The sequence below is a fragment of the Loxodonta africana genome, chromosome 23 (genome assembly GCF_030014295.1).
Source record: "Loxodonta africana isolate mLoxAfr1 chromosome 23, mLoxAfr1.hap2, whole genome shotgun sequence".
Lineage (NCBI taxonomy): Eukaryota > Metazoa > Chordata > Mammalia > Proboscidea > Elephantidae > Loxodonta > Loxodonta africana.
Genome location: NC_087364.1, coordinates 48,151,534 through 48,176,993, shown reverse-complemented (window position 1 = coordinate 48,176,993; position 25,460 = coordinate 48,151,534). Strand labels below are relative to the sequence as shown.

General features: G+C 40.8%; 1 protein-coding gene across 4 annotated transcripts in view; it reads left to right on the top strand.

The window, feature by feature from the left end:
- TNIK (TRAF2 and NCK interacting kinase) overlaps positions 1-25,460 on the top strand; it is a 482,068-nt gene that overhangs the window by 397,356 nt on the left and 59,252 nt on the right. For all 4 annotated transcript variants that reach the window (XM_064275470.1, XM_064275471.1, XM_064275469.1 and 1 more), the window contains 4 exons: positions 6,648-6,812; positions 9,720-9,959; positions 12,538-12,644; positions 22,807-22,970. In XM_064275470.1, the coding sequence (XP_064131540.1) occupies positions 6,648-6,812; positions 9,720-9,959; positions 12,538-12,644; positions 22,807-22,970 (676 nt within the window). The remainder of the gene's footprint in view (positions 1-6,647; positions 6,813-9,719; positions 9,960-12,537; positions 12,645-22,806; positions 22,971-25,460) is intronic.

Here is a 25,460-nt window from a genome sequence, read left to right as displayed (position 1 = left end):
TTGGTTTGATTCATCATTTTAAACACCTGCTTTTTCTTATGGAGGCTGAGAAAAATGGGAATAAAAATGAGTGTAAGAATTGTTATCTTGATATTTCAGTGCTTCTCATGAGCAGTATACAAACTTTTCTTCTAAATCATTATTTACAGATCTCTTTTCTTACACTAGGGAGGTAGGTGGGGTTCAAAGTAGCCAAACAGTAACATATGTTTTCAGACTTTGGATGTGAATAGAATTTCTGGCTTATCAGTAATTATCAACTGATGAAGTAACCTGGGTTAAACTCTCTTTTGGAGGTAGAATAAAAAGTACTATTTTGTTTTTCAAATGAATCTTTTGCCAGGATCTAAATTGGAAACTATCTTCACCAGGGATGAGTGGGTAGACATGCCCACACCACTCTCTCCTGTGATACAGGGTTTGGGCTTTTTTTTTTTTTGTCCCATGTCCATTGATCACTCAGCCACCTTCCACCCATTTCAGCCTCTTCTGTAGTCTGCTCCATCATTTGTTTTCTAACTCATCACTGTACCTTTTCATCAAGATGGTTTTCTCCTTTGAATGTTTCCATCCACTTACTTCTTCTCTTCCTTCGTTCAGATCGACAGTTTTTCATCAACAGTGTCATGTTGTAATGCTCCATGCTCTGTGCTTTTGTTTCTTCATTTTGTAAAACAGAAGTGAACATTGCATTTCTCATTACCTTTGTCATTAATTTGTTGACTGCAGTAAGAACAAATGAAAATATTCGATCATTTTCAAATCTTAATGAGCCCTTCTCTGCCTCCTTTCTATCTGTCCTGAATGTCACATCGGCTTTATTATTTTCAGATGTCAGCCAGAAAGGAACAGTAATATCTCTGTGTTAAAGGGGGAGAGGGATCCTCACCCCTTTCGGGTTCATTTGGATTTACTCACTGGGCTGGCAAGACTTGGTCTAAATCTGCCTGCCACTTCTGCATTGGGGTGGAAGTCACATTTGTTTGATGAAAATGTCAGTATGGCCTGTTAAACGTCAGCAGAATTTGGAGGTCCTTCTTCCTTCTGTCACATTTTGGATGGAAATTCCTTTTTTCTTCCTTCTATTACTTAAAATGGCATGTGATTGTCTGGGCCTGGCAACAACTGTTCACCCCCTCCTTCCCTCCCCCATCACTTCTCTCTCTCTCTCTCACACACACACACATTTCCTTTTTTATTTTGCTTCAGCTGTAGCAGTGGCAGAATGCTCTGTCTACATGAGTGTTGTATGAGTTTCCATTTTAATTCTTTCTGACACTTGGTGATACATGCCAGTCATCTGGCCTCAGTTTTATTTGACAAATGATGAGAGTCAAGATGTCTCTTTATTTTCCACCAGCCCCTTGGACTTTGAAGTCCCTATACATAAAAGCTCCTTCACTCCCATTTCTCTGCTCTATACTTATATGTTTTTTCCGTGATCATCATTGTGTATGAGGTTCCCAAACTGCCATACAGAGAGCTTATAGCTCTGCTCCCATCTTTCCTTAGTTTCTGCTTCTCTCTCTTAAGATTTCAGGTAAGAGAGACCTGGAAGGAAGTACTAAGAAAAATGTTTTGAGTTCAAGTTCTTCCTCTTTCTAGCTGTATGACCTGGGGCAAGTCTTCTAGCTTTCTGGAGGCTCAGCTTCTTCATCCGCACTCCTTTCTCACACTTGGGAGACTCATGGGCAGTAATGTCTGTGAATGTGCCATTTGAACTGCAGGCACTGTTCAAATGCAGATGAAATACTGGTAGTCTCCAACTTACAATGTATTCACGTTACAACGAACCGCACTTAGAACCGCACTTAGAACGGCCTGTTTTGTGCATCTTACCATACAGGGTGACTATGAGTCAGAATCAACTGGATGGCATCCAGTTTGGTTTGCAGGTTTATTGTTAGTAATGTGTACTGCATACACTGTTGCAGCACGTAACTTGCTAATGTTAAAGCATTAGCAAATGTTCACTTACAAATGTTGAAAGATCAGATTTATAAAGATACCGATAATAAAAGGCAATTACAATGAAAGCAGAAAAAAAGAGGTATTCAACTTAAGTCAGAACCAACTTACGACAGAGTCATCGAAACAGAAACCTGTCATAAGTCGGGGACTATCGGTATGTTATTCAACATAATTATGTTTTGTTTTCAAGGCCATCATAGTCTGCAAGGAGTAAGCGTTTTGTCTCTGTTATTTCCTGTTTAGATTTCATATGGGCAGGTCACGGGTACCTCCCATCATCTCCCCACCTCTCCCCAGCGACACGGGTATCCTTTTCATTCCCCGTCACAGCTTGCTGAGGGTTATCTTCATTATTTTTAAGTGATGTGCTCCATTCACATGGGGATCTAGACTCTTCTCTGGAATCACTGGTTAGGAGTTGGTCTTGAAAGATTACTCTGAGACCCTTAGTCCTGAGACAAGATTGCATTTTAAACATTCCATACCAGTGAGAGTCTCCCCTGTCCTCAGGGTGCCCCAGAGAAGGGGCATCCCCAATCTTGCTCTGTAATCGTCTGCCCCTGTGGTTTTGCCAAAGGACATGATGACTTAGCTTTTTATAGGGCCAGTGAGCACAGAGTCAGAGTACCTAATGAGCACTTGTAAGTTATTTATTAACTTTTTGCTGTTTCTCCAGAGTTGCCAGTAAAGACAAAAATCACAGTTTGGTACAGTTGGAAAGAGCAATGGAATTCCCCTATGACTGTGTTCAGTTCACTGTACATTAGCCCTTAAGGAAAACCTTCTAGAACCTTTGCAGACCACACCCACCCTACACCACAATAAAACCTTATTAAAATACACCCATATGACATGGTAAATGTATTTTCCCTGTCAACATTTTTTAAACTATTCCTAGAATTTTATTTCTCAGCAAATAGTCATTATTGCATTGTAGCCTGGAAATTATTTTCAATTCTTCAAAAATTTTAACAGTTTTCATTGATAAAATGCTTCCTTTTATACATGTTTAAATATATTTTTATTTATTTTGAAGAATTTTCTGAAACCTTGTAAACAACAAATGTATTTTCTGGCCTTCTGTATTTGTTTGGCCAGTGGACAACACCGGTCTTCCTGGAGCAGAACTTTCTCTCTGAGACCACTTTTTTCTTTCTTCCTATAATGCTATAATAAATAATGTGACATTTCCGCAGAGATGATCCAGACCTCTCCAAAGTTATTTTGATGTTAAAATGGTCCTTTTAAGGATAAAAAAAAAAATTGTCTTTATAATGAAATTGATCTGTCTCCCCTAATCCTGTTCTCAATATTCATGGACAATCTCATCCTCCCCTGCAGCTAGGAAATCCTTTTAACAGGTAACTTTCCTTGGTGTGGTCTGGCACTTTGACTCCATGTCTGATGCTATCAGAGCACCTTTTTGTGGTGGTGCTGGTACTTGGTCTCCTTGGCAGCAGGAGGTTGGAGCAGGGGCTTGTCTGATAGACAGGCTTTCCTGGGTATCCTGTAAGGTGGATTGAAACCCGTCTGGATTGCGTCTGAAAAAAAGAAAAGACTTTTTTTTTTTCTCACTCACATACCCATCTCTTACTCAGTTAAGTGACATAAGTTGTGATGATTCAGGGGACAGGCCTTTGCCCAGTATTGAAATAATCCCAAGAGCCCACTCCTAGGTACACTATCCAGCTTTCCCCCCTGTCCATCTGGGAAACTTATTAGGAGAAGTACCTCTTCAGAGTTTGATTTGATATCTTTGTTCCAATACTTAAGATGTACGTTCGGTGCAAAAGCACTTGCAGCATTCTCTTCCTAAAGACTTTAGGGCAAGGTTATCTTGAGACAAAGTATATAACCAGATGCCTCATTGTTGCACCCTTCTCAGACATTTTCACATTTCTTTGGAAAAACTCCAGCCTGGGCAATTTCAGAACATCCTGAAATAATTTGTGAAGTTTATAATAGATTAGGTCCCTGAATGCCACAAATGGTTTGGACGTGACTACTAACCTGAAGATTGGCAACTGTTAACCTAACCCAGTGGCAATGCGGAAGAAAGGCCTGCTGGTCTGCTTCCATAAAGATTACAACCAAGATGGCCCTATGAATCAGTTCTACTCTGTAACGTATGTGGTTACCATGAGTTGTGAAATTAACCCAACAGCAACGGGTTTGGAGATTTTTTTTATATATATTAGATTATTTATCTCATATGTTTTAGAATGATACAGACTGGAACACACTAATGGTAGGACTCTTAGTAAACACTGGGTTCCTTGTCATTCCCCTAATAGTGGTACATTAGTAACAACTGTACCTGACTAATGAAACCCGTGAAATGCCTGCAGAAATCTCTGTCCCACGTTCTGCCTTGTTCATTTACTGACGGCTTTAGGCCCTGTGAGACTGGGAACTGTCAGAAGTGAGGCCGCTGCCTTTGCAGGTTCTTGATTCCGGCAGTTGCCGAAAGAATTCTTTGTCTCAAAAATGGCCTCTTTGTTCAAGATGGAGTCTTTTGGGACAGATTTTCTACTTTTGTTTTTAATGTGCTTTCTCTTATCATATGTTCTAAGCTGTCTGAGTGTATTTTACAGTTCAAAATTATAACACAGGTATTCTTTGCTGAGTGTATTTGGTTGCTGCATTTCCAGTAACAGGTGACTGGAGTTTAGGTAGTCAGGTATTTATCTGAAAACGTCTCTGGATCTCAAGTGTCTGCACTCAGACAGCAAGGGTTTGGATAGCAGTTCAGATAGTGAGGGGTGCTTTTGCTTGTGATTTGTATAGGAGCAGTCTTCCCTGGAACTGAGGAAATGGCTGATACTTGACCAATTCCAGCAGCCTAGAAATACTGACCTTCTTTCCAAGGAGTCTGGTATTTGGAAAAGCAATATATTGCATACCTTGGTCTCAGTTTATCCATTGCTGTCTGTGATATTTCCTCTTCTTTGTGGTCGTATCTCAAAGCTGGCTTTGTTCTTTTGCCCAGGGCGATAGTCCAGTAGTCACATAATTATTGCTGGTATAATACACACGAAGTATACATGTTCTGGTTTATATTCCTGGCTTTTTGCAGCTAACCTTATTTGGTATGTGGTAAGCTCCCGGGGCGTGGAATTTCAAAACCAAAGTCAACTGTGTGACAGCTAATTGTGTGTCCCCTGCACAGCCATGGTGGGGAGGAGATGTTTAAACTACCCCTAAGGAGAGACAGGAAGGCTGTTTATTTTCTGTCCTGTATCTACATGTTAAAATGGTTTGGGGTAATACGACAATTCAAGAAACAGACTTACGTTATCTGTGAGACTGAGCCTGCCTCTAGCAAGATTCAAAGTGGAGTGAAGATCAGAATAGCTCTTTTGAACTTTTATTTCAAATTGGTCAGTAAAAGGAATAAAGGCTCTCAGCTGTTTGATACCCAAAAATATGCGGATAGACATGATTATCGAGTACCTACATGTGGGCTCCCTGACAGGCTCTCACAATACTCAGATGATGAGTCAACAGAAGAGAATCGAGGCTCACATTGAAGGGTCAGGAAGGCGCAGAGAACAGTTCCATTGTCCTGGTGAATTTGGAAAGTAAACAGTCAAACTGACCCTTAAAAAAAAAAATGAAGGACAGGATGGATCTGGAAGAAAAGTCCTGGGCCACTTGAAGTTGCTGAAGACCTCACATCTGTTCTGCTGTGTCCATCTTGTTTATTTAAATTTCCCTTTAAAATTGTCCTCTGTGGTAGTCTGCCTGCTATAAACTTGTGCTGAGGGTAACTTTTATCTGTCAGAAGGGCAGTCTCTGAGAGCACATCCCAGTGTTACCTGTTTGGGGCTGAGAGAGATTCTGGAAGGAGGGGAATGACAAGAAGATGAAATGGCCTGAGAGGAGAGAGGGCTGAAGGGGGAAGAGAAGAGAAGAAGCAAGAATGAGAACCCCGTGTGGAGAAACAGGGAGGAAGAAAGAGGAGAGCGGGGCAATCCATATTGGAAGTGGAAAGAATGAGGAGGAGCAATGTATTTTTGGGAGCAGGGAGAGACAACTGAAGAAAAAGAGCCCCCAAAAGACGAAAAGAAAATGATACAGGAAGTCTGTTTAAGACAGGCCATGCTCATTAAGATGGTGCCAGGAACACCCACCTGCCTGTCAGTGGGACATGTGAAGAAATGCAGGGTGAGTGCATCGAACTTCATCCTCTCTTCAACCCCCAGTTGTTCTTCCCCTCCCTATCCTATGAGTCAGGGAGCACACCAACCCAAAGCAATTTTCTATTTTTCCTGAGCAATCTTAATGCCTACCCCAGTTTACTCTGATTATCTGTGGTGCAGCCTGTTGCCTCATTGACCCCATGGCTTTGGGACCATTCAGCAACATAATATCTAATCAATGCAAGATACACCTTTAAGCTGATCTCATATTCCCAGCTGCCGGAAATAGCTAAAGGTCATGGGAAATGGAGGGGTGATAGTCTGGGCATTATGTGTTTTTTGTTGTTCAGTGTCTGTTCTGTTAGGAAAGAACGTTTTCAAATTCTAGATGCAGAGCAGAAATGAAGATTTTTGGCTTCTTAAAATGAAATGACCAGAGGGGCACAAAAATGGCTGTGCAGGGGACTACAGGAAGTCCTTGCTAGGAAATGAATCGACTTCTATCCATTGAGGCTCTCTTTTTATTGCTTCTAGGTTGAAGAACGTTCAAGGCTCAACCGGCAGAGTTCACCTGCCATGCCTCACAAGGTTGCCAACAGGATATCTGACCCCAATCTACCCCCAAGGTCAGAGTCCTTCAGCATTAGTGGGGTTCAGCCTGCTCGGACACCCCCCATGCTCAGACCGGTGGATCCTCAGGTACATTCTCCCCTTCATTCCAGCAGGCATTACAATAGGATGTAGAGTAAAACCTATTAAAAACTCAGGAAATTATAACTTGGATTCAGAATAAGACCAATCAAATCCCAGTCCTTAAAATATAATATATAGTAATATAGAAGGCCCTGCTGAATTTGAAGGGTAGAGGAAGGGCTAGGAATGAAAAAAGCACCAGCCTTAACTTAAAGTCAACCACAAAGTCACTTCTTGATCAGCTGGCCTCTCTGGAGACTCACAAGTGTTTCTTCAAAGTGGAAACAAGCATCTGTTCATAATTACCAAAACTAAAATTCTGAAGTACCTTTGTTATATGGTAACTGGTATATTATCTTTGTTCTTTGGTAGCTTGATATTAGCCTGAAATTAGAAACATGAAATTCTGTTTTCTAAGGAAGCGGCTCTCAGAGTGTGGTCACTGGACCAGCAGCATCAGTATCACCCCACAGCTTGATAGAAATGCCGATTCTCAGGCCAACCCCAGACCTACTGATCAGATAGTCTGGGGCAGGGCCCAGCAATCTGTGATTAAACAAGGCCCCCAGGTGATTCTGACACACTTCAGAGTTTGAGAGCCACTGTTTTAAGCAATTTAGGAAGAAAAATACGACTCCACTTTCATGAGAGGAAGAAGTGTATGGAAGTTCTAGGGGACTTTTAAAATGAAATATGAAGTGAAATCAAGTGTGGAATTCCATGAAAAATAAAGGTAATATGGCTGCCTTCATCCAAATGTCTTAAATTTCTTTCAGACATCTACCATGTTTTAAGACTTACACAAAATATTTTGAGGTCACCTTTGAAAATGTAATGCTATTTGAACAAGAGTTTAAAAGAGTGGTGATGTTATCAAGTATTCTCAGAGTTTAAAATTGCATTTAATAAAATGAGGTCCAAGATTTTTAACCACTGATCAGCTTAGCATGTCTTCCCTCTGGTTGTCTTTATCTGTATACAATTCTTTCGTGCCTAACCTCTAATAGGACACATTTTTATAGGGACTTCTCTTTAAACACACAAACTTTGTCTTTTAAAACACCTGACTTTAACTTTATGCCCTGTAAAAACTGAAAGTAGAGAGGGAAAACGTATTTTGTGTAAACAACCCTAGGAAAAGGAAAATGTAGATATCCCGTGATAACTAATTGGGATAAGCATTCTCCAGCTACTTCAAAAAAAATTTTTTTTGGCCCTTTTAAATTGAGTTTGTGTTTTACACTAGATATTTTTTAAATGTACATTGTTCTAATGCTAACATTTAATATATTTAGTGATATTTAACATTAATTACTATAAAAATATTTCAGGTTGATGCGAACATTCAGCAGAGCTAGACTTTAGAGATTTTTTCTGAACTGTAATTTAGTAACATCCCAACCCTAATACCTCAGACCAGAGAAGAATCTGACAGGTCCCTTACATGAAGCAGATACTAAATGAATGTTTGTTGAATTAACAGTTCAACTTAGAGAGTGTATAGATTTTTGTCCAGTCAAGATTTATTGAATACCTCGCACATGCTAGGCACGTCCTAGACCCAGAGATATGATGAGGAGCAAGACAGACATGGCTCTTGTCCCCAGGGAACTTACTGTCATGAAGTGGAAAGAGACAGGTGTTAAATGAGCACTAACAAGAAAGTATGAACAGTGTTATCGGGGGTGGAGGGAAGAGCACTACACTCTAAATTTTAATGATTTGTCTTTAAAAGCCATGTTTTCACCAAAAAATAATGCGTCTTCCATACACGAACAATATCAACACATGCCCAGTTGGGAGACTTACAACTCTAAAAGCAACATACTGGTGTTGAAAGATATATAACACCATAGGTAGTGAGGCAGTGAGTCAAAAACAACAGCAAGACATTTAGAGCCAGTTCACCAGAAAGCAGAGTTAGGCATATGAGCTCTGGGGGTACAATGTTGTTGTTAGGTACCGTCCAGTTGGTTCCAATGCATAGCGACCCTACGTACAATAGAAGGAAACACTGCCTGGTCCTCCACCATCCTCACAGTCATTGCTATGTTTGTGCCCGTTGTTACAGCCATTGTGACAGCCCATCTTGTTGAGGGTCTTCCTCTTTCTCACTGACCCTCTGCTTCACCAAGGTTTATGACCTTCTCTTGGGGCTGGTCCCTCCTGATAACATCTACAAAGTACGTGAGACAAAGTCTCACATTTCTCCCTTCTAAGGAACCTTCTGGCTGTACTTTTTGCCAGTCCATGGTATATTCAATATTCTTCGTCGACACCATAATTCAAAGGCATCAGTTCTTCTGTCTTCCTTATTCATTGTCCAGCTTTCACATACATATGAGACGATTGAAAATACCATGTCTGGAGTCAGGCACACCTTAGTCCTCAAAGTCTGAAATCGAATTCAGGCTCCCACACACATTAGCTGTGAAATCCTGGCTGTCAGTTAACCTCTCTACCTTATATTACTAGGTGTAAAATGAGGAAAATAAAGTGTTCACCTTTTGCTGGACTTAGTGTGTTAAAAAATTTAGTGTGGTTCTTGCTTTACAGAGCAATAGCACTCTGTAAAGTCAAGATTTGGAGATTTACTGTAAAATATATTGCATTGCTGGTCAATAAATGCTTATAAATATAGTTATTGTTATTATCGTCACACTTATTTTAATAACTTCTTAACAGTCCAACTAAATCAACCAGCTTGGTGCCAGGGACCCTGGTTTAGCCCCCCACATAGCTCTAAATTGAAAATTATGAAGAACATTTTAAAAAGCGTGCTATAAATAGCTATGGCAGACTCTGTATAGTCCAGTTCTCATGACCTAGAGCTTGATTTACCCCCCAACTGATTTGAGATACTGGCAGATTTCTCTTCTAATATCACTGCTGTGTTGTTGGTTTGATACTTAGATCCCACATCTGGTGGCTGTAAAATCCCAGGGACCTGCCTTGACCGCCTCCCAGTCAGTGCACGAGCAGCCCACAAAGGGTCTCTCTGGCTTTCAGGAGGCTCTGAACGTGACCTCCCACCGCATTGAGATGCCTCGCCAGAACTCGGATCCCACCTCTGAGAACCCTCCTCTCCCTACTCGCATTGAAAAGTTTGACCGAAGCTCTTGGTTACGACAGGAAGAAGACATTCCACCAAAGGTAATACTACCGGAGTGTTTTTATCATCATCATCTTCATCATCACCACTGTTCCAAACTTCGTAATGTAATGAGGAATGTGATAGTGCCAAAGCACCTTCCCATCTGTTTTGGTCCCTCCTCATCCCAGAGCTAAGGTTTGGATTGTCATCTATCATTTTCTCCAAAGAAATTGAGGAAATTTCTTTGAATTTTAGATTCAGGTAGATTGAATAACTTGGAAGCACATATCCAAACCCATATTATTTTACCACCCATATTAAGAAAAAGAATAATGTATATATTCATTGCCAACTAAATTTATGTCTAGACAAATTGAAAACTCCCAGATAAAAAGAAAATTCAATTATTCCTATTTTTATCAACACAAAGTAAAACCATATTTCAGGTGTTCAAAAGGTAGTATCGATCTTAGCACATTTTAGTTGGCACCATTAAGGAAAGCTCCTTTTACTCCAGATCATAATTTCAGTCCAACCTTCATTAATTACTGAGGATAAAATTATGGGATGAAATGACCAACCATCCCACTGGACAGAACAAACACCTAGATTTGGTTATTTTGTTTTGTTTTTTCCTATGCCAAATCAACAGTTATTCTAGGACTGTGTATATGGTTATAAACAATCTGGAAGTCTTACAAAATGCCAAATAAAAAATTTTTCATTTATAATTTTTTAATTTTGGTGACAATATACACAGTCATACACCATTTCAATAGTTTCTGCATGTACAACACAATGACATTGGTTACATTCCTCAAGTTGTACCAACATTCTCACCATTCTTCTCCAAATTTTTCTACCACCATTGATTTAAACTCACCTCTAAGCTTCTCATCTAACCTTTCAAGTTGCTGTTGTCAACTTGATAGATAATTCATTAAAAGAGCACAGTGATCAAGGCAAACATGCTTTACTTATTAAGATAAATTATTTTTTGGTCTAAAGAAGACTTCAGGGTAAAATTTTAATTTAAAGTTTAAAAATGTATCTCAGGGCAATAGTTTCTGGGGTTCATCCAGCATCGGTGGCTCCAGAAAGTCTGGATCCCACTGAGAATTTAAAATTTTGTTAAATACTGAATAAATTTTTGCATTGGATTCTTCCTGGCTCGGGAATTCCCTTTCTTCTGCGCTCAGCATAAGGGCTATAGCAAAAGGAAATTTCTACCGGTTCCAGAAAACAATGCCATTGTCAATTCTGGAAAATAGTTGCCACTCTGGTTTTCAAATATTTCTCCTAGTTTTCCCCCTCAAAAGGATATTATACCAGAATTTCCACTGTTTTAAAAATAAATACAGCTGATAATGGCTTTTTTTCTTATTGGTGTTTGCTCCTTATGGAACTAGAAATGCCACCAGAAGAGCTCAGGTAGGGAGCAAGGTTCAATATGAAAAATAAGGTGGGCAGAGGGACAGACAGTCTCTGAAAACATACACACATATACTTAAAATGCCAGGAGGAAAATGTAGGTCATTTCAGAGATTTCAGGTTTTAATAATTCATTAGGCTTTTTCTTTTCTTCAGGTGTTTATGTTTATCAAAAGAAAAAGGAAAAAATAGTAGTAGTGACATTTATTTTGAGCAGGTGATAGCACTGAGGTGGACATTCTGCTTCATTTCACTGACTCATCTTTTTAGGTCTTCATCTTAAAAAGAAGTATAATAAAAAGTTAATTTTATAAAACAGATAAAGGATGCTGCTTTACATTGAAAGTAAACTTTTTTAATTAGGCTTCATAATTTGATTCCTTTAAATAATGGACTCACTTGGTCTACTTGTATTTAATTTCATTAAAAAATGTTTATATACTTGAATTCTACCTTAGACCCTTGCCAGATGAGCTAACAATACATTTTCCTACTGTAACTCTCAGTCTTAGCACTACTCACACAGTCTTATTGAAGACCCTTCCAGGATTTTCAGTATTAATCCTCTTTTGTATTACATTTGTAAATTGACCTTCCAAGCCACAGCATTTTGTTTTATTTTTTAATTAGTAATTGCAAGTTAATTAGGAGGTGGGAACATTCAGGATCTGTTGCAGTAGGTTCTCTGAGCCCCCATGTGGCTTATGTCCCAAGTTCTAGCGTGATACCCTAATTTCTCACTAGATTTCCTGATCTGTTTATCAGTTGTGAAGTGAGCTAAAAATGAAGCTTAGCTTCGTGTGGATGGCTCACATCTGTTACAGCTTCTCAGGATGAGCTGAGTTAATGGTACCCCAAAGAGATTTCTGGTACTCGCCACTAGATTCAGTGGAGATCACTGATTTTTAGCCCAGTGAATCGAGTCCTTTAAGCTAATAAGTTTGATCCTATTTTATCTGTCTTTAAAATTGAGGGTGACCATTATAAATGGTTGCTGGATGTGCTTCATTGCCTTGTACTGGTGGACCCTTGTTTGATTTCGTTTAGGGAGGTAAATATTTCATTTTGGAAAGAAAGATATTTTTCCCTGTTTTAGATCATTTCTGTAACTCCTAGCAAATCTTGGGAAAAGGAGTAAGCTTTTTAGGCAGTAGCCTATAGAAATTAATTTATGGAAAATATTTCTGAATTCTGGTTTTCTTCCAGGTGCCTCAAAGAACAACTTCTATATCCCCAGCGTTAGCCAGAAAGAATTCTCCTGGAAATGGTAGTGCTCTGGGACCCAGACTAGGATCTCAGCCCATCAGAGCAAGGTAAGGGAAGGCAGATGGTTAAGGTAAAGGAAAAATCCCTTACTAACCCTGTCATTACCTGCTCTCCTAAAAAAAAAAGTCTTTTTTTCTTTCTTTTTTCACTTCAAAGGCATGTTGACTCGCCACCTAGACTTTGGTGGGCCAGGACATATGCCTTTTATTTCTTCCGTGGTCTTTCACACAAATCAGTATACAGTGGGGGCTCTTGGATGGATGAATAGATGGGTGGGTGGGTGGATGGATGGATGGATGGGGCAACCAGGAAACCAATCAGGTGTACCTTCACTGACAGTTTTAAAAATAGCAAATATAACTATGGTTGTAGTTACCCCAAGCCATTACTTCATAGACTAGTACTTCATGGAGTCAGAAAAACTAAATAGCCTGGTTGGAGGTGATTTTTAGCATCAGGTCAAGAAATGTGGCCTGGGAACCACTGACACATTACAAAGTAATTGCCAAAGAAATGCAATAGTAGCCAACTACAGAGCTTCCCTAGCTTGGTAAATTATGAAAGAACTAGATTTTGTGAGGCAGTCACCTCTTTGGTATTATAGAGAGCCACTGAAATACAGTTATACTTCCACTGTTGCTCTGTGCTCTCCTTCCAGAATTTTCTATGAACAGTATATATTCCTGCAGCCAAGAAGCGGCACTGACCTCCCGATTGGTGTAGAGGTCTCAAGAGAAGCTAGAAAGTAAACAGTACCCTTTTAGTATCTGAGCAGATCTTATGTGGTAACAGATGCTGTTTGCTGTTATAGTTCATCAAGCTTCCCTCAGATTTTTCATGATAAATGCAGTCCTTTTTAGGATCAACTGAAATAGCAAGTGGCTTCTGCTGAGACAATAAAAAGGATGAGCTCAAAAAAACTGTTTTATTCTCCTTCGTTGTGTTCATAATAAAGGGAAGACCCTCCCTTGCTAGTGAGAGAGATTGGGAATGAAGGTTATGATTATCTGTACATATCTTTAAAATGGAAACTCTGCTGGCGTAGTGGTTAAGTGCTACAGCTGCTGCTAACCAAAGGGTTGGCAGTTTGAATCCGCCAGGCGCTCCTTGGAAACTATGGGGCAGTTTTACTCTGTCCTATAGGGTCGCTGTGAGTCAGAATCAACTCGACGGCAGTGGATTTTTTTTATCTTTTTAAAATATGGAATGCTGTTGATCATAAAGCCTTAATGTCCCTCTTCACATGAAAGCCTTATGAAGGGGCCACTCCATAAGTAAGATGGAGCTATACTAAACATTAGCCCCTTTAGGGTAAAGACACTAGCCCATTCTAAGTGGAATTGCCAGTTGCAGCAGGGTCTGAATGAGCCATTTTTTCCAGCACTTGTCAGGTTCACTGTGGAGCCGGTGTTGCTAAGCAGCGCTAAGGAAGACGGGGGCACACTGTGATCAGGGAACCAAAGGAATATTAGCACAGTGTAGCCAGCCCGGTCCTACCAGTCCCCCTCTTCAAGCAGTGATCAGTCTCTAATTAACAGTGCTTCTTGCTCCTTTGAACTCCACCCTTGACGCTCTGTTCATTGGATCATTTGCTTGGAATTTCAGTTGCCGTAGATCAAGCATCATTTCAAATTTAAATATTTTTTCCTCTATCAACCAAAAAAGAAAGGAAACTATTACTATATAGTCAAGTAAAAAGCAGCTTTTTATTCCCTCTCAAGTGTAATTATAATGACATTAGGGCCTGAGATAGTTGGCGTTTGATGGTCAATGGCTGACAGAATAGGAGCTTTTCCCTGGGAGCCACCTAAATACTGTACTTTGTCCAAAGAATGCAGACTTAGTGAGAAGTGGCTAACATTCTCTACTTACAGAGGTAGGGAGGAGGGGAGCCAAGTGGTAATAATTATTTACTTCCATTGAACATCAGGGGACTTGAGGGTTGGGAGACAGGACATGGAGAATCCCCATCTCTGCCTTGTGGGACAGAGTCCCTGGGTGGTGCAAATGGCCAGTGCACTCAGCTGCTAATCAAAAGGTTCAAGATTCGAGTCCATCCAGAGGCACCTCAGAAGAAAGCCTGGTGATCTACTCTTCGAAAAATCATCCATTGAAAACCCTACGGAACACAGTTCTACTCTTACGCACATGGGTCGCCATGAGTCAGAATCGACTCAGTGACAGCTAGGGTTGTTTTGCCATGTAGGACGACCCTACAGGATACCACAGCTTCTTACTATCACGTGTCTCTATGTGATCAGACTTTGCAACTCTAGATTGGATTGCATTTGTAAAAGCTTTAGGATTCGATTTATTTACTGTGGTAGAGGCAGCTTTAGTTCACCTTTGCTGCATAGTAAATCACCCCAAACCTTAGCGACTGCGAACAATAACACTTTATTATTTCTCACTATTCCGTGGGTTAGCTAAGAAGTTCTTTTACTGGTCCCCCCAGGCTTACTCATGCAGCTGCATTGAGCTGATGCATTGGCTGGGCCTCTGGCTCCCTCTGGCCTTTCATTTTTGGCTTCTTCACAGTTTGGTAATCATAGGACAGCATCCCAGAGGGAAAGCCCAAGTGCACAAGTACTTTTCAGGCCTTTGCTGACATCATTTCTGGCCACTGCAAGTCACATGGCCAAGCTGTGAGTCAGAATGGAAGGAAAATACACAGGAACATTGATACTGGAAGATGTGATCATTGGGGGCCATTCCTGTAACACAGAGACTTCTCTGCTTTCTCTTGGTCCTTGTGAGGGCCTCGTAGTTCTTGTGTACCATTTATCAGACAACTACCAGTCCAAAAAGCCGTAAAAAGGCGTGCTTTAAGTAATTTGTCCTTTATAGAGCTTCTAAGCTACCTTTCCTCTGCTTGGTCAGTATTCCTTTTTCCCTCCCAGCCTTTTCTAGGATCCCAGGGTAGACTAGAAAATAAGCAAAGTTAGAATGGATCCCAAGAAACATCACATAGCTATTATGGGACAGATTTAGCATCCTTTATTACTATTTTTTTTAATTTGCCAACTTTAGCAAATATACTGAAGACCCACTTTGTACTGAGCTGTATGTGGCCCTGGGATCTGGTGACTCCAGCCACGCCTGCCTAACTCAGGGCCCATGTGCCTCTCCTGGGTCAGGGGATACCCTATACCTGCTGCTCTTTAGGGATACAGAATTACTAGGACAAAATTCTATTTCTTGCCTTGCTTTCTTATCTTGCTTTATTATCAATATGAGCATTCACTTATTTAAGGAAACCCAAACCAGCTGCTAATGAGTCAATTCCTACTCATAGCAGTCCCGCGTGTGTCCAGGTAGAACTGTGTTCCATAGGGTTTTCAGTGTCTAATTTTTCAGAAGTAGATCACCAGTCACTAGGCCTTTCTTCCAAGGCCACCTCTGGGTGGACTCGAACTGCCAACTCTTCAGTTATCAGCCAAACGAGTTAACTATTTGCTGCACCCAAGAAAGCAGACCCTAATAGTTGAGAAGCTTGGTTTTTGCTTTCTGCACGGAATACTAATGAACTCCAGTTACTAGGCATAAGGCGTTATGTAGTAACTGCAGAATGTATAGAGTTTGGGTTTTTTTTTTGGATAGTTTAGAGGAAACAGTATGTTTAACCCAATAAACTAAGTACTAGTACCCCTTAATGGAAGAATCTTGAATATGCAAGCATGTGCCTCAACATGAGGAAAGCAGCCAACCTTTGCTATTTTGAATAGCCTCCCTTCTCCCAGGGTCATCTCCCTAATATTTTACTCCCCCTCCTCTGCTCCCTACACACAAATATCAAATCAAAGAGAACCCTACAGAGAACATGCTCTTCAGTGGATACGGTATCAAGCAGGCGCAGCCTGTGCTGGTGTTGCTTGGCCAGGAAAGCGTTACTGGGCAATCCCTGTGGTTTCCTGCCTTTTGTGTGGTTCAGGGCGATTTATTCTTTATTTAATAAACACAATAAACACTTCTGGAGCACTTATTTATGCAGGGTACTGCTCTAAGTGTGTTACAAATGTTACCTAATCTAAATCTCCTAACAGCTCTGTGACGTAGTGGCTGTAAATATTCCCATTTTATAGATGGGGAAGCTGAGATGAGTATAGTAAAATAAATTGCCCAAGTGACAAACTTCGTAAGCAGAACAGCCAAGATGGTGAACCCTGGTATCCTTGCACCAAAGTCCACACTCTTCAGCACCACACTGTGCTGTTTACAGCAGATGCAGCTGGCCTTGCTGCCTTGTTTCTCTGACTGACACAGCACCATTTTGCATCCATTTTCTCACCATTTCATTTGGTGAGTCTGTTAACAGCTCCTCTTTAAAAAAAAAGCTGCCATTGAGGCAACGCCAGCACACCATGTGTGTCAGAGTAGTAAGAGTAGAACTTGCTCCAGGGTGGCTGATTTTTGTGGAAATAGATTACCACGCCTTTCTTCTGAGGTGCCTCTGGGTGGACTCAAACCTCTAACCTTTCTGTTAGCAACTTAGCACGTTAACCTCTTGTACCACCCAGTGACTCCAACGGTGCCTCTTTATCTTATGCTTATAGATCCTCACCTTGTAATATTCACTGCCTTTTAAAGTGTTATCCTGAGGCAACTGTTTAAGCCCAGCACTTCCCCACTCAAGCTAGTATCACGTGCTTTTGACAGTTCTCTTCCTAGGTGGCCCACGTCTAGGTGATAACAGTCCCTGTAACCTCGTGCAGTGGTCCCCTGTCCTTCCATCACGTGTACTTGCAGCTGGACGTAGCTCAGGCCACCAGACCAATGGACAGTTCTCACTGCTATACAGGCTCACAAAGACCTTATGTGATCCATTGAGTTTAAATCAGGGTTTGATTTGTTCATTTTTTAAAATAGTGCCTTAAAAAATTCCAGGCACTTTAGTACTTAACTTTGATGTGGTCTGTTAAAGCAAATTAAAATTTCATCAAACAAGTACATTCAGAATATGAAGAGACTTATATGAAGCTGGAAACACCCAGTCAAAACCCAATGACTAAGTGCTGATTTCAAAAAATATTTCTCTGTCCCATCCCAAAACTGTCTTCTTACAGCTCATTTGTTCTCATTGGCTGTGTCATCAAAGCACAAAGTAAAGTGAATTTTGGCAGTCAGCGAGTTAATTAAAGACTTGGCCCAAGTATTTGGGCCAAGAATGCACTTTGTAATTTTAATTTTCTGTTGTGACTTTTTATATGATTCAAGTGAATAGAATAATTCCCACATTTTCACTTTACTGTGTGTTGTGTACATTAAACAGCATTGTCTACATTATGGCAAGTGTCTAAATTAACAGTTCATATTTAAAAGGATCTATTTTGATGTTTTCAAGTTTTTTCATGCATAGATCTGGGTAGTAAAAAACCAAAAACCCACTGCCGTCGAGTCGATTCCAACTCATAGCGACCCTATAGGACAGAGTAGAACTGCCCCATAGAGTTTCCAGGGAGCGCCTGGTGGATTCAAACTACCAACCTCTTGGTTAACAGCCGTAGCACTTAACCACTATGCCACCAGGGTTTCCATCTGGGTAGTAAAAAAAAAAAAAATCAGTTAATACGTGAACAAGGTAAATCCATTACTTCATGGAATTCTTCTGAAACCGTTCTTCTGTAAGAGAACTTAGACCCATTTGCTCCAAGACCAGACTGTATTAATACATAATAAGGAAGAGAAAAATGTGAACAATATGACATTTTCTCCAAATACTCACATTTTACAATAGTAATAACAAGGTAGAAAAGACATTGCAAAGTTTCACCTATTTCTGTGTGGGTATATAGAAACTGAATACTTCTTTCAGTTTCCAGCAGCAAAAATAGCAGCCTATTAAAATGAGCACCCACACTGGTTAGCTCCAATGGGGAGGCCACGAGCTAATGAGACTCAGGTCAGGAATTTAATGCCTGTGGGATCCAATTAGTGTTACACAGAAAGAGGCTGCAAGCCCAGAGATGCACACTCAGCCCAGCCAGTTCTGCTAATGCCCCTGCTCCTCTCTAACACCAGGACAACCCTGGGCCAGGCCTCACTGTCTAACATGGCAGCAGCCTCCTAACTGGTCTGCCTGCCTCCCTCCTAGCCAGTCATTCAAAACCTACCATGTAGGGTACACATTTCTCTGCCTGGCTTGAATGGCTCTTGCTATGTAACCTAGCCCTTTTCTTCTGGTGGAGTCCCTGGGTGGTGCAAACAGTGAGCGTGCTTGTATGCTAATCAAAAGGTTTGGAGGTTCGAGTCCACCCAGAGGCACTTTGGAAAAAGGCCTGGTGATCTACTTCTGAAAAATCAGCCAATGAAAACCCTACAGAGCCCAGTTCTGCTCTGACACTCATGAGATTGCCATGAGTTTGAATCAACTCCACCACGACTAGTTTTTTCGCCTGATAACCCCACTCCCCAGTACGTCCTAACACAGACTGGATACCCCGGTCAGGCTGGTGTTCTCTCTACATCAACGCATACCAGGAAAACCCCACCCCTGTGTCTTTGCTCAGGCTGTTCCTCCAGCCTTCTGTCCTCACCCCTCTAAAGCCCGTCAAGGCCTGTCTCCTTCATAACATGGCCCTTGACTACTTCAGGCTTCATTACTTGTTTCCCCAGCGTCCAAGAATATTTACAGTCTCTTTCACACACAACATACAGACTTTTGCCTAGTTCGCTATAGTCTCCTCTGTGTGTATCTCATCTCCATCATATTAAAACCTGAGTATATGCCCTGTGTCCTTTGCTTCTCCTGCAGAAGTGTCACCAAGGAGGTGCTCAATAAAAAGCTTTCAGTTTACGTGGTGAAAGGAGTGCTACATTAGAGCAAGTAGCCAGATCCTGCTACGACATCACAACCACCAAGAAAAAAAACTCAGAGCCTTTGTCACAGTCCCTCTCTCAGTAGATTTTGTATGTGTGGCAAGTATATATAAAACAAAAATTTTGGTATTTTGACATTTTTCACATATATACAGTTACTTTTATCATGTTATGCAACCATTACCACTGTTGCCATTACACTTAACAGAAGGTTTGTGCCCCCAGAGCAATGACAATAGTCTTTTTTTTTTTAATAACATTTTATTGTGTTTTCAGTGAAGGTTTACACAGCAGTTTAGTTTCCCATTCAACAATTTCTACACAAGTTGTCAGTGACATTGGTTACATTCTTCACAATGTGTGAGCACTCACATTATTTCCATTCTGGTTGTTCCATTTCCGTTAATCTAGTTTTCCTGCCCTCTTACATTTTCATCTTTGTTTCAAAGTAACTGTTGACAGTTTGGTGACGATAGATTTTTTTAAATACAAAGAATACCACATTACCATTCCACAAAATGAGAGCAACCACCAAGATACTTCAACCTGCCCATCACTCTTAATCTGCGTTACTGTTGGTTAGCAATAACAATACATTTTTTAGAAAAAATATCTTGGAATTTACTAATTGTGCATAATAATCCTTGACCATTACTGTTTAATGAAAGAAGGCACGACAAACAACAACAACAACCTACTGCCTTCGAGTCGATTCCAACTCATAGCGACCCTATAGGACAGAGCAGAATTGCCCCATAGGGTTTCCGAGGAACGACTGATGGATTCAAACTGCCAACCTTTGGTTAGCAGCTAAGCTCTTAACCACTGCGCCACCAGGGCTCCAAAAGAAGGCAGAGGGGAAGAATTCATTATTTGGTAATTAAAGGAAGTGGGAACCTTTCCTTATGAAAAACAAAAAAAATTGAAATGTCGAATATTTCAGAAGTAGTATACATTTATTCATTTACACATTCTCCAAATCGAAGCATATTTCCACTGTGGATCCTGATAAATTTCAGTGAATTAAATGCAAATACTTTTCACTAAAATAATAGTGAATTCTACATTTATGTGATTTAAATTAATAAATTATAAGGACATATTTATTTTTACATATAATATTTTCCACTGAAGTTTTCTAGAGTCACCAGACACGTGTTCCAATAATCCAGTGTTTGAAGAATTTAAAACCAGATATCTCAACCAAATGTTTTTTGGCAGATGCATTACCACAAAGCCAAATCTTTACCAGTATGTTTTCAAAAAGAGACTATTTGGTTTAGTGGCTGTTACAAGGCTATCAGTTTTGTGACCAGACTGTAAGTGTCTCTCAGGAAGGGACCATAGGATTTTTATATTTATATATAAAACATCTAATGCCTAATACAAAACAGTGTCTGGTACATATATATTTGATACTCTGATTTGGTCAAGGCAAAATTCAAGCATAAAATTACATTTTTACCTTAATATCTCACTGCATTAAAATCATAGCATTAAGGAGCCCTGATGGCACAATGGTTAAACGCTTGGCTGCTAACCAAAAGGTTGACGGTTTGAACCCATCCAGTGGCTCCACAGGAGAAAGACCTGCCAACGCTGCTCCCATAAAGATTATAGCCTAGAAAATCCTGTGGAGCAGTGCTGCTCTGTCTCATGGGGTCACTGTAAGTCAAAATCGACTCTGCAGCACCAACAACAACACAGGTGTGAAACTCTGTTTCGAGAACTAGGAGCATGGAAGGGCCTGTATTGAACCAGCTTCTCCCCTCAGCAGCTGGATGGCAACAGATCTGGGCTCTGAATTTCAGCTGTCACTGAATTACCTATATCCAGCTTTGTGTAAATCTAAAGGAAAATTTGAAAAACCTATGAATTATAGTTTTAAAAGGAAGACCTTTACAGAAGCTCTGAGGATGCTGCTTTTTTTTTTTTTTTTACAAAATCGTAAAACTCAAAAACTGCCTCCTCCACCCCTGCTATTTCCCTCATTTGCCCAACTCATAGTTCCAGTCTTGGCTTAGATGTCTCCTCCTCTGGTACAGCTCCCCTGACCAAGTAAAGTGGCCTAGATGACCCTGCTCCATGCTCCCATACTGCCGTGTGCTCACTGCAAGCAAAGCATGGGTGAAATTGGCTGTGTGGGTCTGGCCGAGCCCCTAGAGGGCAGGGGCCATGTATCCCCAATGCCAGACCCAGTGCCTGGAATGGGACAACTGAGGGAATGAATAAATACTGCTCTTTGGGGGGAAGTAAAGATACTAAGACTAATAACATAGAAAGGTCTTATGAAAAGCAGGGGCTACTAGCCTGCCAACAAACTAGTTTGTTCTTGAATTAACACTTAGTATATCAAAAATCACACCTCCCTTTGGTAATAGCCTAAGTATACACAGACTTCCTGCAAGAAAATAATAAGCAATGCAGACGTTCCACTAGCAATATGACAAAGAACAGAACATGATTAAGCAATTCACAGAAGAATGATAAATGGCAAATAAATATAAACAAAAGATAACCTACATCAATAGTAATTTTTTTAATTGCAGTAAAACAGCAAAATACAACTTGTTCAGATTAGCAAACTGTCCATAATAAAACTTAGAGAGATGAACCATTTCATACACGTTAGTAAAAACTGGTAATACCTTTATTCTCATACACACACGCGCGCACACACACATCCAATTCCATGCACCTATACTAAGGAAATAAAGATGCCATAGGGTATTTGTCTGCATGTAGATGGTTGCCTCCGTCTTATGTGTTAGAGCCATGCATTGGAAGCACCTTGATTTCTAACAATAGAGGAATAGTTAGACAATATAATGACTGTTATGCAGGCATTATTGCTTTTAGAAGCATAAGAAAAGGCTCACAATGCAGTGTTGAGGCGGGGGGAGCAAGATGCAAAACTGAATATACAGTTTGAATTCCTAGGTCGGGGAGGTGGGGTAGACGGAGGCAAGGCTAGATAGAAGGTAATATACCACATAGTAAAATATGGGTGGAGTATCTTCTGGTTCAGAAATGACAGGTGTCATTTCCTTATTTTCACCTTTAATATTTTTAAAGTTTTTTTACCATGAGCACAGAAAGAAAAAGAAACAAAAAGTTTTGAGAGAAAGTCTCCCTTTGGCAATTCACCATTTCTAAGCTAATACTTTTAATGTACTGGCGCAAGGATTGGGTCATGAGTTCATCCCACCCGGATCCTGTATCAGGCCAGGAGCTCCAGGTAGAAAAACATGACTCTCTGGCTTTGACCCCTTCAGTGCCTGCGTCTTCTAAGTGCTCTCATAGTTCTGCACAGGAGAGGGTGCTGGATTATGCTTGTGTCCACTAATGGCAAGGTCTTGGGAGTATAAACAGTGCACTGTGCCGTCCATGCAGCAACCCTGACCTCCGGAGAACTGAGCCTGTGTTGGAGAGCCCCTTGCAGAGGACCAGTAGTGGCAGCTCCTCCAGCTCGAGCACCCCTAGCTCCCAGCCCAGTTCCCAAGGAGGCTCCCAGCCTGGATCACAAGCGGGTTCCAGCGAACGGACCAGAGTTCGAGGTAAAGCTTCTCTTACCTTTTGACTGATAGCATTGCTGAGTAGCAGAGCCGGGCACAGGGGTCAGGTTACTTCCTGACTTCTGCTGCTGGCATGACCACCGACTATATGATATTGAAGAAGCCCCTTAACTCTTCTCAGTCTCCGTCTCTTTGGAGAAGTGGGCCACCAACCCCAAATATGTGTGACATCAGAGTAGACTAAATCCTTCCTGATCATAGATCCCACTGTTTTCCAGAGATTAATAAAATCACAGAATGTTCATCTTTTTTTTTTAATTTTTATTGTGCTTTAAGTGAAAGTTTACAAACCAAATCAGTCTCTCGTACAAAAACTTATATACACCTTGCTATATACTCCTAGTTGCTCTCTCTCTCTAATGAGACAGCACACTCCTTCCCTCCACTCTCTATTTTCATGTCCTCTCGACCAGCTTCTGCCCTCCTCTGCCCTCTCATCTCTCCTCCAGACAGGAGCTGCCCACATAGTCTCATGTGTCTACTTGATCCAAGAAGCTCACGGTTCACCAGTATCATTTTCTATCTCATAGTCTAGTCCAATCCCTGTCTGAAGAGTTGGCTTTGGAAATGGTTCCTGTCTTGGGCTAACAGAAGGTCTGAGGACCATGACCTCTGGGGTCCTTCTAGTCTCAGTTGGACCATTAAGTATGCTTTTTTTACAAGAATTTAGGGTCTGCATCCCACTGCTCTCCTGCTCCCTCAGGGATGCTCTGTTGTGTTCCCTGTCAGGGTAGTCATCGGTTGTAGCCAGGCACCATCTAGTTCTTCTGGTCTCAAGCTGATGTAGTCCCTGGTTTATGTGGCTCTTTCTGTCTCTTGGGCTCATAATTACCTTGTGTCTTTGGTGGTCTTCATTCTCCTTTGCTCCAGGTAGGTTGAGACCAATTGATGCATCTTAGATGGCCACTTGCTAGCGTTTAAGACTCCAGAAGCTGCTCTCCAAAGTGGAATGCAGAATGTTTTCTTAATTGCTTATATTATGCTAATTGACCTAGCCGTCCCCTGAAACCATGGTCCCCGAACCCCCACCCCTGCTACACTGGCCTTCAAAGCATTTAGTTTATTCAGGAAACTGCTTTTGGTTTAGTCCAGTTTTGCTGACCTCTCCTGTATTGCCTGTTGTCTTTGCCTTCACCTAAAATAGTTCTTACCTACTATACTATCTAATTAGTGAAAACTCCTCCCTCCCTGCCTGCTCACATAATAATGAAAGAGTATTTTCTTCACTGTTTAAACTATTTTTCGAGTTCTTGTAATAGTGGTCTCAGACAATACTTGTCCTTTTGCAACTGACTGATTTCACTCAGTATAATGCCTTTCAGATTCCTCCATGTTATGAAATGTTTCATGGATTCATTATTGTTCTTTATTGATGCCTAGTATTCCATTGTGTGAATATACCATAATTTATTTATCCATTCATCCATTGATGGGCACCTTGGTTGCTTCCATCTTTTTGCTATTGTAAACAGTGCTGTCATGAACATGGATGTGCGTGTATCTGTTCGTGCAAAGGCTCTTATCTCTCTAGGATATATTCCAAGCAGCGGGATTGCTGGATCATATGGTAGTTCTATTTCTATCTTTTCAAGGAAGCACCAATCGATTTCCAAAGTGGTTATACCATTTTACATTCCCACCAGCAGTGTATAAGTGTTCCAGTCTCTCCACAACCTCTCCGACATTTATTATTTTGTGTTTTTTGGGTTAATGCCAGCCTTGTTGGAGTGAGATGGAATCTCATTGTAGTTTGGATTTGCTTTTCACTAATGGCTTATGGGAAACCCTGGTGGCGTAGTGGTTAAGTGCTACGGCTGCTAACCAAAGGGTCAGCAGTTCAAATCCGCTAGGTGCTCCTTGGAAACTCTGTGGGGCAGTTCTACTCTGTCCTTTAGGGTCGCTATGAGTCAGAATTGACTCGACGGCACTAGGTTTGGTTTTGGTAATGGCTTATGATCGTGAGCATTTCCTCATGTGTCTGTTAGCTACCTGAATGTCTTCTTTAGTGAAGTGCCTGTTCATATCCTTTGCCCATTTTTTAATTGGGTTATTTGTCTTTTTGTAGTTGAGTTTTGCAGTATCATGTAGATTTTAGAGGTTAGACGCTGATCAGAAAAGTCATAGCTAAAAACTTTTTCCCAGTCTGTAGGTCATCTTTTTACTCTTTTGGTGAAGTCTTTGGATGAGCATAGGTGTTTGATTTTTAGGAGCTCCCAGTTATCTAGTTTCTGTTCTGCATTGTTAGTAATGTTTTGTACACTGTTTATGCTATGTATTAGGGCTCTTAGCATTGTCCCTATTTTTTCTACCATGATCTTTATCGTTTTAGATTTTATATTTAGGTCTTTGATCCATTTCGAGTTAGTTTTTGTGCATAGTATGAGGTATGGGTCTTGTTTCATTTTTTTGCAGATGGATATCCAGTTATGCCAGCACCATTTGTTAAAGAGACTGTCTTTTCCCCCATGTAAC